At 33.5% G+C, this 14630-nt stretch overlaps 1 protein-coding gene across 1 annotated transcript in view; it reads left to right on the top strand.

Moving 5' to 3' along the window:
* LOC107696192 (fibrillin-2-like) overlaps positions 1-13618 on the top strand; it is a 50651-nt gene extending 37033 nt beyond the window's left edge. Inside the window, exons 31-45 of the mRNA XM_016496428.1 lie at positions 986-1030; positions 1711-1755; positions 5232-5332; positions 5742-5806; positions 5899-6044; positions 6240-6434; positions 9815-10018; positions 10155-10295; positions 10399-10574; positions 10669-10839; positions 10956-12329; positions 12514-12555; positions 12684-12746; positions 12886-12949; positions 13092-13618. Of these exons, the coding sequence (XP_016351914.1) occupies positions 986-1030; positions 1711-1755; positions 5232-5332; positions 5742-5806; positions 5899-6044; positions 6240-6434; positions 9815-10018; positions 10155-10295; positions 10399-10574; positions 10669-10839; positions 10956-12329; positions 12514-12555; positions 12684-12746; positions 12886-12949; positions 13092-13177 (2918 nt within the window). The 3' untranslated portion in view covers positions 13178-13618. The remainder of the gene's footprint in view (positions 1-985; positions 1031-1710; positions 1756-5231; positions 5333-5741; positions 5807-5898; positions 6045-6239; positions 6435-9814; positions 10019-10154; positions 10296-10398; positions 10575-10668; positions 10840-10955; positions 12330-12513; positions 12556-12683; positions 12747-12885; positions 12950-13091) is intronic.
* The last annotated feature ends 1012 nt before the right edge of the window (positions 13619-14630 follow it).

Genomic DNA, 14630 nt, shown 5'->3' with positions numbered 1-14630 from the left:
AAAAAAAGTGCATCCATCCATCATAAAACTACTCCACGTGCTCTGGGGTGTTAATAAAGGCCTTCTGAAGCGAAACGATGCGTTAGTGTAAGAAAAATATAGATTTTTAAAAATAAAATGTATAAACTGTAATCTCCAGCTTCCGGTCGCTCAAGCAAGAGTGTTCACAACAAGGCATTCGAGCGTATGATGTAGGCGTAGCAGAAGGCGCAACGTAAGCTCCGGGGAGAGAGTGACGAACGCGGAAGCACAGAGGAGAAAGCAAAAATGTCAGAGGATTTCGATATAAGGCAAATGGAGAATGAGTTTTTGCTCAGCCATATTTGTTTGAACCAGAATATACCGACCAGGAACTCCGCGAGATGGAGCAGGCTGCAGCGGCGACGGCACAAACTACAGATGTAGTTCACGTGGTTTCCCTGTGCTGTAAACAAAACTTGGTTCTCGCGAGACTACACTATTCTCCCTGGAGCTTACATCGCGCCTTCTGCTACGCCTACGTCGTATGCTCGAACGCCTTATCGTAAACGCGCCTGCTTGAGTGACCGGAAGCTGGAGATTACAGTTAATACATTTTTAAAAAAACGATATTTTTCTTACACTAACGCATCGTTTCGCTTCAGAAGGCCTTTATTAACACCCCAAAGCCGTGTGTAGTAGTTTTATGATGGATGGATGCACTTTTTTCAGCTTCAAAAACAGGGGCACCATTCACTGTCATTATACAGCTTGGAAGAGCCAGGACATTTTTTAATATAACTCCGACTGGATTCGTCTGAAGAGGAATGTCAGATACGCCTAGGATCCCCTGAGGGTGAGTAAATCATGTGATAATTTTCATTTTTGGGTGAACTATCCCTTTAACTGATTTTTTTTTATTTTATTGTTAGTGCCATCTTTTTAATAAATACATTTAAATATTACTTTTATTTAAAAAGTTCATTTGGTTCTTTTCTAATTTTTTTATTTTTTATTTTTTCTGCAGTACCACCAACAACAGCTGTAACAATACCTACACTTACAACAACAGGTATGTTCTGTTAAAAAATACTTATATACCACAAAATGTATTTGATGACAACAAACTTATAAGATAGCCTTTTTACAGTTATTAGAATTATACATTTTGATATAAGTCTCATGTACAGGTACATTCTGTAATCAGTTTTGTGTTTACTGTGTATTCACATGATTTTGGATTTCGTTTTTTGTAAATGAAGTATTCTATTGTAAAGATGCCAAAGAATGAGTTACAGCTAATGCTTATAGGACCAAATCATGACAAAGAAAAGGTAGAGTGAGAGGCTTATAGTTTGTTTTGTTAGTTTGTTTTTTCTTTTGGTTAATTCAGTGTCAACAGTAACATTACCAATATATGTGTATTCAAAAACAAAATATGAGGTGTTGCTAAAAGATGTAAATGTTAGTATTAAGTTGATTAAAGTCTGTTGCTTAAAGAGAGCATATTTATTCAGAGTTCCATATTTTCCCATTAATGGTTTTTCATTTCAGTTCATGTGTTTTATCATGAAGAAGCTTTGCAAGTGCTTTTTATGTGCAGCCAAATAAACAATTAACATTCAGTGCAATTATTAAGAAAAAATGACCAAGGATCAGTAGCAATTAAAAACAGGTTAGGATACGTTTTATTTAAAATTATAAAAGTTCATTTGGTTATTTTCTATCTATTTTTTTTTTTTCTTTCTGCAGTACCACCAACAACAGCTGTAACAATACCTACACTTACAACAACAGGTATGTTCTGTTAAAAAATACTTATATACCACAAAATGTATTTGATGACAACAAACTTATAAGATAGCCTTTTTACAGTTATTAGAATTATACATTTTGATATAAGTCTCATGTACAGTAATTTAAGCTTAAAGTTGATTGTTTTTAAATAAATTACATTTTACATGTACAAGTAATGACATTTTTACATTTTGAAGTGAACTGTAAGGAAGTGAAGTACCTATTTTACACAGACTTTAGTAGAAAAAATTATTTATTTATTTATTTATTTTTAAGATAAATTTGATAGTTGGCATCATGCAATTAATTAAGTTATAAATGCAAAGATTTCTTAAAGCACAAAATTAAATTTTCGCCGCTAGAGGGCACGTATTCAAAATAAACAAATAGACAAAGGCGTAGTTTGATGACACCGTGACTGAGTGTGGAATCATGGGAGTTGTGGTCTTCATCCCCACAGCCGATGCAATCTGACGGGACTCGGGCAGAAATCATGTTCATGGATGAGCTAATTATTTATTAACGTAGTAGAATGAAGCAGGGTGAGGCTGAAAGCCATCGAAGTGAAACGAGGCCATTGAACGAGCGTGACACACGGCTCGAAAGCAGCCGAGCTTTTATTATGCCACAGTCGACCGCTTCCGCTCCTTCCGGTCGTGCGTATGTGGGGGGAAAAAAGCATTCACTAGTATTTTATCATACTAGATACATTTGAAAGTTCTGTTATTATGCTACTTTGTGCGGTCTAATAAAATGCACAACATATTAAAGCGTCTTTGGTGTTTCCATGTTTTCTACAAAAAAATGTCATTGGCAGGCGACACAATGACACTATGGACACGGTCAGTTTAACTAGTTAAAATTGCTTATTTCTCTGGATTTAAACATTCTTCGAAACATTTGGGATAATGTAAGTGCACAAGTCAGCAAAATATATAACACTGTTCTAGTGGTTTTTGGATATTTTAATAAAAGAATCTTACATATTGTGCCTTTAAATTGATTCAGAAAAAATGGGGGAAAAAATTATAGATTCAACCAAGACACATGTATTTTCTGCTTCCTTGTATAGAATAATGTTGAGAGATATCAGATGTCTTTGTAGTTTTTGGTGTTTGCATACATTAAAATGTTTTTTTTTAATATTTTTTATATAATTTTTAAATATTTCCACTAGATTAATGTCTGTTCAGTCCATCTGTATATGGTCTAAATTCTACCTGCACAAATGAAATTGGAAGTTACAATTGCTCATGTCTGGATGGATTCACTGCAACAAACTCAAGTCTTGATTACATTTAAAAACCATTGTGATACTAATGTTAAGTGTTCATATAGTGGAACCATATTCTTTTTTTTTTTGTTTTGATTGATTTGATAAGTTTTGTTTTCATTGCCACCAGCACCACCAACACCTACTACACCATCTACAACAGCCAATACAACTACAACAGCTAATACTACTACTACTACACCATCTACAACAACCAGTACAACTACAACACCTAATACTACTACTACTACACCATCTACAACAACCACTACAACTACAGCACCTAATACTACTACTACTACACCATCTACAACAACCAATACAACTACTACAACAACCACCACAACCATTACAATACCTACTACTATTACAAGAACAGTTACAAACATAACAGGTTTGTACTGGTAAAAAAAAAAACTGATATACCACAAAATGTATTTATTTAAGAGTACAAAATATAGGTAGCAAAATATGAATATTTAATTACTTAGTGTACCTTTAACTGCTATAATTTTGGTAACACTTTAGTATAGGGACCAATTCTCACTATTAACTAGTTGCCTGCTTATAGCATGCCTATTATTAACATATTGGCTGTTTATTAGTATTTATAAAGCACTTATTCTGCATGACCATATTCTACATCCTTAATCCTACACAATACCTAAACTACCTTACTAACTATTAATAAGCAGCAAATTAGGAATTGATTGAGGCAAACGTCATAATTAATGGTTTGTTAATAGTGAGAATTGTGACTGTAATTTTTAAAAATGTGATTGTTAATGTCATCTTTTTAATAAATAAACTGCATTTTACAATGATAAATATTACATTTTAAAATGAAAAGGTTCATTTTTTTTTCAGCAGTAATACCAGTAACAAAACCTACAACAGGTATGTACTGTTAAAAAACTGATATACCAGAAAATGTATTTGATGACGACACTTATATTACCTTTTTACAGTTATTAGAATGATAAATTCTGACATCAGTCCCATCTACAGTAATAAAGTGAAGTACTAATTCAACACAGATTTTAGCTGCAATGTTATTTTTTTAAAGTAATTTTCTGCAACAACATGTGGTATGTAATGTAAAACAAACAAAAAAATGACATACCACACAATGTATTTGATGACTACTGACGTGTAATAGATCCTTTTTACAGTTATTGCAAGTTTGAAGTTATTGATGATATCTTTACATTTTCATATCAACCCCATCTGTAATGAAGTAATTATAAAAAAAAAAAAACACACAAAACCAATATAATGACAAGACATATAACAGAGATTTTATTAAATTACCAATGATAGCTTCGTATTTTTATATGAGTACAGTCAACTCTTTGAAGTCAAGTACTAATTTTGCACAGAACTTAGTTCATAAAAAGTACATTTGCTTACGGGATTCATGCAATTCAAGAAATCGTACAAAAAAAATGTCTAAAATGGATTTATTGCTTTAAATGTTCAGGAAAACAAATTATAGCCACAACCAAGACCAACAAAGACACTGTGTATGTGTTTCTGTTCATTCTGCTCTAATAACACATTTATAATTTCATCTGTTACAAAATCGTAAAGAAGTAAGGCAAGGTTTTTTTTGTTTGTTTTTTTTTCCTGAAATATTCTGAACTGACAATAGTGGCAGCAAGTATGTATAGCCCAGCCCAGCAAGTCTAAATGCCTGTTTACATCAAGGACAATAGCTATAAAAATAACGATAAATATATAGTTCTAAAAATCATTCTCAATGTCAAAGAATATAGAGTCCACACCACAACTATAACGATAAAGGCACAGAGAAACAATATCATTGGAATCACTTTCAGAACGATTTTTTTTTCCAGCTAATGAATGATAAAAACACCCAGTTAGAATCAATCTTGCTATAACGAGCTCGAGAATTTAAAGTGGCAGATGAGCGTGTACTTAGAATAAACGTTAATGTAGTTATATTTATAGTTATCGTTCTTGGTGTGAACAGGCCTTAATATTTGATATTGTATTATTATTATACTGTATTATTATTAATTGTTCTATAAAGCGATTACAGTCATATGACATTTCCATTCAGCCAACATTTTCATGAACATGAGCAGATTCTACTTTGCCCTGCTGTTGGTCATAAATATGGCGGAAGAATGAAAAAAGTCATATGACTGAAACAGATGAATAAATGTTCTTTTTTTAACAGTTCTTCAGATGTCAATGAGACTAGAAGACGTTTTTGATACCAGTCTCAACAACAACAAAGATGAGATGTTCACACGCTATGCCAGTAAAATTGAATCAGCAGTGAGTAGTTTCATTTTTTTGTAAATAAAAAAAATATCGATTATGCTTAATTTAACAAATACTGTGCAAATTATAATTACAAGGTTTGTAATGCAGAGTATACCTTTTTAGTTTTTTTTTTTTTTTTTGTCTAATATGTTTATTTTACTTAATCTTTCTTGTGTTTCCTGAGGATATTTGAATTATTGTCATTCTAAATCACATTAGATAAATAATAAACAGTCAATAAAGATACAGTCTGTTTATTGACAGTAAAGCAGCCCAAATATCATTTTCTGTATGCTCAGGTGTCATCTATATATCTTTGGTTCTTACCATAGAGTAATTCATATTGAAAATGACATACCTTTATTTCAGTTTTATCATAGGTAAGGTAAACTTCCTAATGTACATTTGTTATTCTGTACAGATTGAAGAAAGTTACAAAAATGTGCCTGTCTATAAAAAAGGTTCAGTAAAAGTTACTCTTTTTAGGTAAGGTCTTTCACTTAAAAGGTTGATTTTGTTTTTTACCTCTTGTGTTAAAACAGTGCGTTCTCATTGTTGTGGTTTGTGTTGCTCCATAGGCCTGGTAGCATTATAGCAGACTATGAATTTGAATCAACAACCAGCAGCCCCAACAGCCCTGAATTTGCAGAGGCAAACAAACAGGTCGGCAACATTCTCATAAGAGAAGGATTCACTGTACCTCCGAATGCTTTTGCTGAAAGTGGTAAGGCTAGTCAGTATTTAATCTTACTTTTTTTTTTTTTTTTTTTTATCATCTTTTTTTATTGATTACAATCTGTTGCTTACAAAATTCTGGTTTGTTATAAGCATTAATATTACTTTTAGAAATGTTAAAGAACCAGCAAATCCATACTAAATATAAAACAGGTAAAATATGGTTTGTGGACTTTACTTTCAGAACAAAAGAACCTGTCCACTGCAGAAAAATGGTATCCTGAGCAAAATATGGTGCTAAAATGCATACGCCCAGATTCTGTTGAGGGTACAATGAGATGGACAGTGAACGAAGATCCTCCACTAAACACCAATAAATACTTTATTTCATCTGACAGTAGCACTCTCACTGTGAAGAGCGTCAGTGTGCATGACAGAGGTGAGTCACACATATCTTTGTTCTATCAACGATATCTTACATGTTGACTGTCCCTGTAAAGTCAAGATTAAAGCTGTTGTGCTAGCTGGCCCAAAGCTACGGAACCGTCTACCTTTGTTTATAAGGTCTGCTTCCACTATACTTGAATATAATTAAAACATGAGGCTTGTTTAATTGCTCTAGCTTATAATCAACTTAGACTATGTATTCACTGAGTTGTGGTCCTCATTTACCCACTCTTATGTTGTTCCAAACGTTTCTTTCTTCCGTGGAGCACAAAATAAGAAATGTTGACCACTCTTTTCCATACAGTGAAAGTGACTAGGGATCTGAGCAATCAGACTACAAAATGAGATGTGAAGGAAAAAAAACACATCATGACAGTATCATAGCATAATCCTTCAATGTTTTCATTGTCACATTGTGGTGGCGAAAAGTAGTATTTGACCGTTACATTGCCAAGGCTGATATATCTGCCAATATCTGACATGTTTACATTTTCAACCGGGACCAATACGTTTTTTTTTTTCTGTTTTGATAAGTTTTGAAGCAGAGACAAACGCAAGCTCAATTTAATTTTATGTTTAAAGTTGTACAGTAAGTTGTATTAATGTCATATTGTTTACTGCATAGAATTAGCATTACTTCATCTATATTTGATCAAATCTGTTTCCCAGTGTGCACAGACTTACCAGATAACTCAGTGTCATGTTGGTTATTTTTATTATTTTGTTCATATATGTTTTTTTTTTTTATATATTTGTTAAAAGTACAGTATACTAAAGCAAAAAGAATTTTCCATCTAAAGTATAAATCTTTTTTTTTTTTTTTACAGATTTATCAAGTTCAGATAATTTTTTCAATAGATTACTTTTTAAAATAAAGAGGTCCTATTATGCTTTTTTTTACACTTTTAACTGTGCGTAATGTTGCTTTTTTTGCATGAAAAAGATCTGCAAAGTTACAAAGCACTGTAGTCCGCAGCAGGGAGTTATTTCCTATATCAGTGAGCACCGTTTCAACTCCTTCAAACACCTTGATTGTAGCTATGAGTTTTCTTCCAGGAAAGTACATATCACAATATCCCACATTTAAATAAATCCTGCCCAAGGCATATGTAAGAAAAGTAAGAGGGGGCAAGACCTGGTTGAGTTGCGTTATTAGTGCGTTGTCGCCATGTCCCAAGAGACGTTGTTTCACAGATCTAATATACTGATACACATGCGATTTCTTAGATTTATACTTCGTTAAAAATGGCTGTCGTCTTATACTGTACATTGCTGTCTTATGCACTGATGCTGACTTGACAGCAACTCCAATTACAATATAAAGAAGTAATTTTTAGACGTCTTGAACGTGTCCACAAATAATATCATTGGTAACACTTTATTTTAGGGTCTCTTAACTAGTTGCTTATTAGCATGCATATTACTAGAATATTAGCCATTTATTAGTGAATTTATTGAGGAATTTATTGAGGGAAAAGTCGTAGTTAATATTGAATAAGTGTTCCCTATTCTAAAGTGTTACCATATCATTTTTAGACAAAGCTGCAGCTTTACTACAGCAGCATGCTTGTGTTGTGTTGGTGGTGATGCGACCACGACACAAAAATTTTAAACCTCTGGTGTGCATTATTTTCTAATAATTCAATGGACTGGAGTCAATTATTCCACTTATACTACGGTTACCACCCCTCAAGACGTTGTTCAGATGTTGTATTTCAAGACATTCATCAGGTTTTTGTCCTTAAAACACTCTTGTGTGCAGGATTTATTTCTTGCATCTCATCCAACACCTCCGTTGCTAATTCCAAAACGTAATTTTAGAATAAAGGAGGCTTGAGCCATTGATAGCAGAATAATGCAGTTAATTTTTGTTTTTACTTTTATTTTTAATAAGTTTAATTTACATGTTTAACAATGAAAATAAAACATTAACAGGAAGGGAAAAGAAAAATTATACATATAGCATAAACATGTCGAGTATGCGTTGCACAGCGTGCACAAAAATACACATACACATATATATATAAAAAAATAAAAAATAAAACACAGAAAAACAAAGCCAAACAGGTGAGGTTAACCATTCCTATAAAAATTACTCTTTACTTAATTGAAGATGTCTTTATATTCTTTTTATATATCAATCATTTTTCACAGTCCATTTTGAAAGCACTTTTTTTCCATCTTTAGATTATATGTAAATTCCTCCATTACCAGGATTTCTTCAATAATCCCAAACCATTGTTTACTATTCAAAGTGGTATCTTTCAGCCAATTCCTCATTATAGTCTATTTTCAAGCCACAAGAAGAATCTTACATAAATATTGGTCACTTCTGGGTACTATGCCCTTAATATTCCCCATAAGTAGAAACAAAGGGGTTCTAGGTATTTTATATCCAAACACTTCAGACATAACTACATGGACATCATCCCAAAAAGAGTGAATTTTCTCACAACTCCACTGTCTCCAGCAAGCCTGCTGTCTGGACACTTGTTTGCTTTTGATTTTGATATTTGTGAGCTTGTGGTACTTTGGTGTACTATCCACATGTCGTACCATTTTGTTTCTGGTATTTCAGTCTTTAATTCTTTATCCCATTTTAATTTTATATATAATGTGGAGGAGGGACACTAATGTAGTTAATAATTGAGTTATTAGACACACACACAGAGAGAGAGAGAGAAAGAGATTAAGCATGTGTTTGTGCATCTCAGAGTTCGGCAGCAGCGTCTCTACTAATAGCGAAACTGTTCATGAAGTTCATCTGCTTCAAGAACAGCGCCATTATTACTAGTGAGAAATGTCATGTAGATTTTACTTTGCTAAACTATATTACACATAAAATCATGAGCGCCGTTATTACCTCGCTAGTGAGAAATGTCATGTATTGTACTTTATTAGTGTATACTTATTATAAAGTGTTACCAGTTTTGTTCCATCTGATAAATTAAGTTTTGTGTGATGAGCAGACCGAAATTTAAAATGTTAAATAAAATGAACTGGCTGAATGAGATCAGCAGAGGGTATGAATTTTAGAATATACAGTAGTACACAAGTCATAGGCACTACTTTGATTAAACTTTAATGGTCCCTTTTGTGACATTTTGGATTCCATTCACTTTCTTTTTACGAAAAAGTGTGGTCTAGCAAAAACAATTTCTCGTCCTAGTATGATGTTCCACTAGTATGATGCTATAGCATAACTGCCTATGTATACATTGCTTTCAACTAGCATATGTAGGTAAGTTATTGAAAGTAAGTTGTAGGTAAGTTATTGAATAAATACAATTACATAAACCAGTCTAATTTATTGCTTTAGAAAATAATAAATGCATAAATAAACTTGTGTATATATGCATTTTTTATTTGCAGGTCGATACACATGTATCATAGACAGGACAATACCTTACATTCAATGGCAAGATATAGTTATTGAACCACTTCCCAATATCATAGTGGGTCAAAATGAAAGAAAGTTCCAGTGTGAAGACCAGACTATTTCACTGAAATGCTGTGAAGAAAAAAACAGTGTGGAGTGGACCCAAACAACTTCTGATGATGTTGTGGCACCTCCAGGTTGTACATACAGACAGGCAATATATTCTTACAAAAGCTGCTGACTGGAGTTTTCAGTTGCGGTGAATTGCTTTGTTCAATTCAGCATGTTTTCATGTGTTTTCAATTATTGTATTTACTTTTTTCATACAATCAGAGGATGGATGCATCACGTTAAATCATATAATCAAAAACGGAAATTGTGGGAGTAAAACCTTTGTATGTCGACTCAAGAACCTGGCGCTTCAAGGTTTCAGCTATGGTAGTTCAAATGTTACAGTTAACAAAGTAATCGAAAGTGAGTGAACCTTCAGGTTTTTTTTGGTATCCTTTGACATAGTTTTTCTGTTTCAGCTGTCTGAAAGAAATAACTATTTTTCTTAAACAAATATTTTCTCTAGAGTTTAGCTGTAAAAATGAAACGCTTGGAGATGGAAAGGAAGGTGAAACTTTGACAGGGCCCTGTGAAAGAGGCAAGGAAGGCATCATAAAATATAGATGTATATCAGGTGAATGGAAGTCTGAAGAGTCAAACTGTATACTTCAAGTTATCTTAGACCTTGAAAAGGAAGTTCAGGTAATCTTAATCTTTTTATGAAAAATAAAAAATAATCAACTGTCTGATTAAAATATTTCCGATATTAACATTTCATATTTACTTTGTAATTTAGGCTTTGGTGGTGCAGGACATACCAGAGTTTGTGGCTGCGCTTAGTAATGCTACAGAGAAGAATGATGATGAGATAGCACAGTCTCCTGTGACTGTCCGAACAATTGTTGAAATACTTATAAAAGTTGCTGATATTTCACAAAACATTATCATTAATCAGCTTGTGATGGAGGTATGTACATTACAGTGTGCATGCACAAAAGACATCAGTCAAATTGTGGCTAAAACATTTTTAGTGGTAAAATATTTGTAAAAATTGTTTTTACTAAACATGATTTTCATTTCCAGGGTTTCCTTAACACAGTGAATATCCTTGTTTCGGAATTGGCCTTTGGTTCATGGGAAAATTTGAACAATAACAGCAGGACTGATAACACCAGCACTGCACTTCTAAGAGCTATTGAGAACATAACAGCCCGTCTCACAGATGGCAATTTTACGATTAATGAAACATCTCTTGAGTTGAATAGAACTGTAACAACCAGCACCTCATATAGTGGAATATCAAACCTGCCAAACTCAACTACCGAGATTGAGATTCCACAGATTCCTATATCCACCCCTATAACCATCATAGTCTTCACAACTCTTGACAAAATCCTACCTACTCGTAATACTACTACCAGTAGTAGTAATAACAGTAGTAAATCAGATGTGCGCATCAATGGAGATGTGGTTGTAGTTAAGATTGACAACAAAACAATTAACAACATATCTTTTGCGTTTGACATTACTGATCAGTCTTTGGGAAATTCTCAGTGTGTCTTTTGGAACTTTAATCTTGACGCATGGGATTCCACTGGGTGTGAAGTAAAGCCCTATATAAGTAAAGGGAATGAAACTGGCAAGATTACATGTGAATGCAACCACACAACCTCTTTTTCAATCTTAATGTCACCGTTTTCCATTAAAAACATAGCCTTAGCCTATATAACTTACATTGGTGTAGCTATCTCGATGGCCAGCTTGATTTTGTGCCTCATTATCGAGATTATTGTGTGGAAGTCAATGACAAGAAATGACACATCCTACATGCGACATGTCTCCATAGTCAACATTGCCGTGTCCCTGCTGATCGCAAACATCTGTTTTATCATTGGAGCTGCAATCGCAGAACAAGAACAGCCAACCTCAGTGGGTCGCTGCAGTCCAGCGGTTTTCTTCATGCACTTTTTTTACCTGGCTCTTTTCTTCTGGATGTTAATGTCGGCACTGTTGCTCTTTTACCGTACAGTCATGGTCTTGTCTCAAATGTCAAGGGCCAAAATGATGGCCATCGCCTTCATAGTCAGTTATGGTGCACCTTTGCTCATAGCGGTCATCACTGTTGCCTCAACAGCTGGACCTCAAAATTATATTTCCAAAAGAAATGCATGCTGGCTGAACTGGAACGAATCAAAGGCCCTGCTGGCATTTGTGATTCCGGCTCTCACTATTGTAGCCATAAACCTTGTAGTTTTGATTGTGGTTCTGTACAAGATGTTGAGGAGAGGAGTTGGTGCCGCAACTCAACCAGATGAGAAACATGCCCTGGTGGTCATTGCCAGATGTGTGGCCATTTTAACTCCTATCTTTGGTCTAACATGGGGATTTGGCATTGGAACCATGGTGTCACAAGATTTAGGCATTCATGTGGTGTTTGCACTCCTCAATTCACTGCAGGTACTACTTTCTTTACATACTACTAATTATTATATTCTATTATTGTAACAATCCATTATAAAACCTCACAACAGCGTATTATCATGCAAAATAAGATATTTCTTTGTTATTAATATGAAATTGAATAACAACTAGTATTATTTACTTATAACAATTTCCTCATATATTTGTATCACTTGTGCAGGGATTCTTTATTTTGGTGTTTGGAACGCTTTTAGACAGCAAGGTATGAATTAATTTTTGTTTCATGACAATTTGACAAGACATTTTGTCAGAATCATTTTATTGAAACTATTTTTGGGTCATTCAGTACTTCTTCAGTGCTTTAACCCGTTTTGTCCTATATGGTTGCAGATCCGTGAGGCTCTGGCAGGAAGACTGTCACTAAGGAACCTTACCAGCTCTAACCGTACCAGGGTAAATACTAACAAAACAATGCATACGATCCATGAGATATTGCTAAACATCTTACAGTTGGCGTTTACTCTTTCAGTTATGCTACCAGATGATAGATGTGCTCAGTTTACAGCTGATATCTTAAATCTTTAAATTACAGAGTACTAGTGCAGGACCATCATCTTCAAGCGGACTGGGTTTCTTTCAAAGGATGCGGAGAAGAAGTAAGTCTTACTATTGAAATGGATACAATTGTTTACATATTTTACTATACAGACTTTTATTTAGTCAAAATAGCTTTAGTAGATCAACATTGTTGACAATAGACAATAATAATTTAAATAATGTGCAAATGTCTATTTGCAGATATGCACAACATATCTGAAGCCAGCGCTCTCTCAGCAGCTACATCTTCACACAGCTCCAGTGGCACAGATACTTTGAATGCATAATCAGCTACTTCATAAACTATAGTCTACTTTATTAAATGTTAAACAGCCTTTTCTAAACAAGTTTTCTACACTGCAAGTATATGTAAACTGCACTGCTACTGATTTCTGGGGTGAGGTGTTTTTATGTTCTGAAGTATTAATAAAAAATGGCTTATAATCTACACATCTAATATTTTATCAAGGATAAGTACAGTACCTAAACCACTGATCTATAACAGAAAACATTTATATCGATCAGTGAGCTAAATGTGTAATATTTGACAATTGTTTTACACTAACATAAATGACCAACAATTTCCAGTGATGCAAATGTCGTTTTGAATTGAAAGTAGTGCTGTCATTTACATAATTCATGTAATTTATGATTGAATACAATGAGACGAGCATTTTTCAGTTTTGCATTTTCGGTGTATTAGGAATACTAATAAAAATGAAATGGGTGCATACTGTAAAATAAAAATATAATTTGCAGTTCAGATCAATTATTTTTATTTTTATTCTTGTTCTTTTATTGTTCATTTTTTTTCTTTTTCTTTTTTCCCCTAAATCCATTTAAATCTTCATTTAATTTCTTTAAATAAATACAATTACCATAGAGTTCTGGTCTTTATTTATATTTTCCTCAAAACAATCTGTCCCCTCAATGTTCTAAACATGATTATGGCCTTGTTTTGTATGAAAAAAAAAAAGGTTATTTTGTTGGGAATGAGCATGATATTCTATGGTCCACTAGGCTATCCATGAAAGCATGATTGGTCTTTATTCAGTGTACATATATCAGCAACACTGCAATAAAGTTGCATAGTTAATATAGCAATATCTAAATGCCCACCCAGGATATGGCTGTCAAGAACTGGGCCTGGCTCATATTCGTGTTGTTCTTGTGCTATTGCTTTATTATATTGTATGTACCGATCTCATACTCTATAAGTTTTTTTGTTGTTGTTGGGTTTTTTATTTTCTTTATTTTTGGCAATCAGATATTGAATTTTGTGGACATTTTAACAAGACAAGAACGAGGCCTTCAAAAAAAGGTTCTTGAGACCATGGCTGGCCTCTTGTACAACAACAATAGTAAATATTACAATGAAAATGTGTAATGCTGCAGATGATTTATAAAATAAAGGCATGTTACTTTAATTGACCACTGCATTAGGAAAAAAAGACTTAAGCAATTCTAAATGATTCTGTATTTCTTTATGTGCATGTTGATTGGCTACATCACTTGATTATCAAAAGCAATTTTATTCTGTTTTATCAATTATATCAGAATTTTCGGTAACACTTTATTTTAAGGACCTATTCTCGCTATTAACTAGTTGCTTATTAGCATGCATATTAGCGTATTGGCTGTTTGTTAGTACTTATAAAGCACATATTAATGCCTTATTCTGCATGACTTTATTAATCCGACCCCATACCTAAACTTAACAACTAACTTATTAACTATTAA

This window comes from Sinocyclocheilus anshuiensis, unplaced genomic scaffold (assembly GCF_001515605.1).
Source record: "Sinocyclocheilus anshuiensis isolate Anshui unplaced genomic scaffold, SAMN03320099.WGS_v1.1 scaffold306, whole genome shotgun sequence".
In the NCBI taxonomy this organism is placed as follows: domain Eukaryota; kingdom Metazoa; phylum Chordata; class Actinopteri; order Cypriniformes; family Cyprinidae; genus Sinocyclocheilus; species Sinocyclocheilus anshuiensis.
Note: the sequence above shows the minus strand (reverse complement) of the source record. Positions and strands in the feature narration are given on the sequence as shown.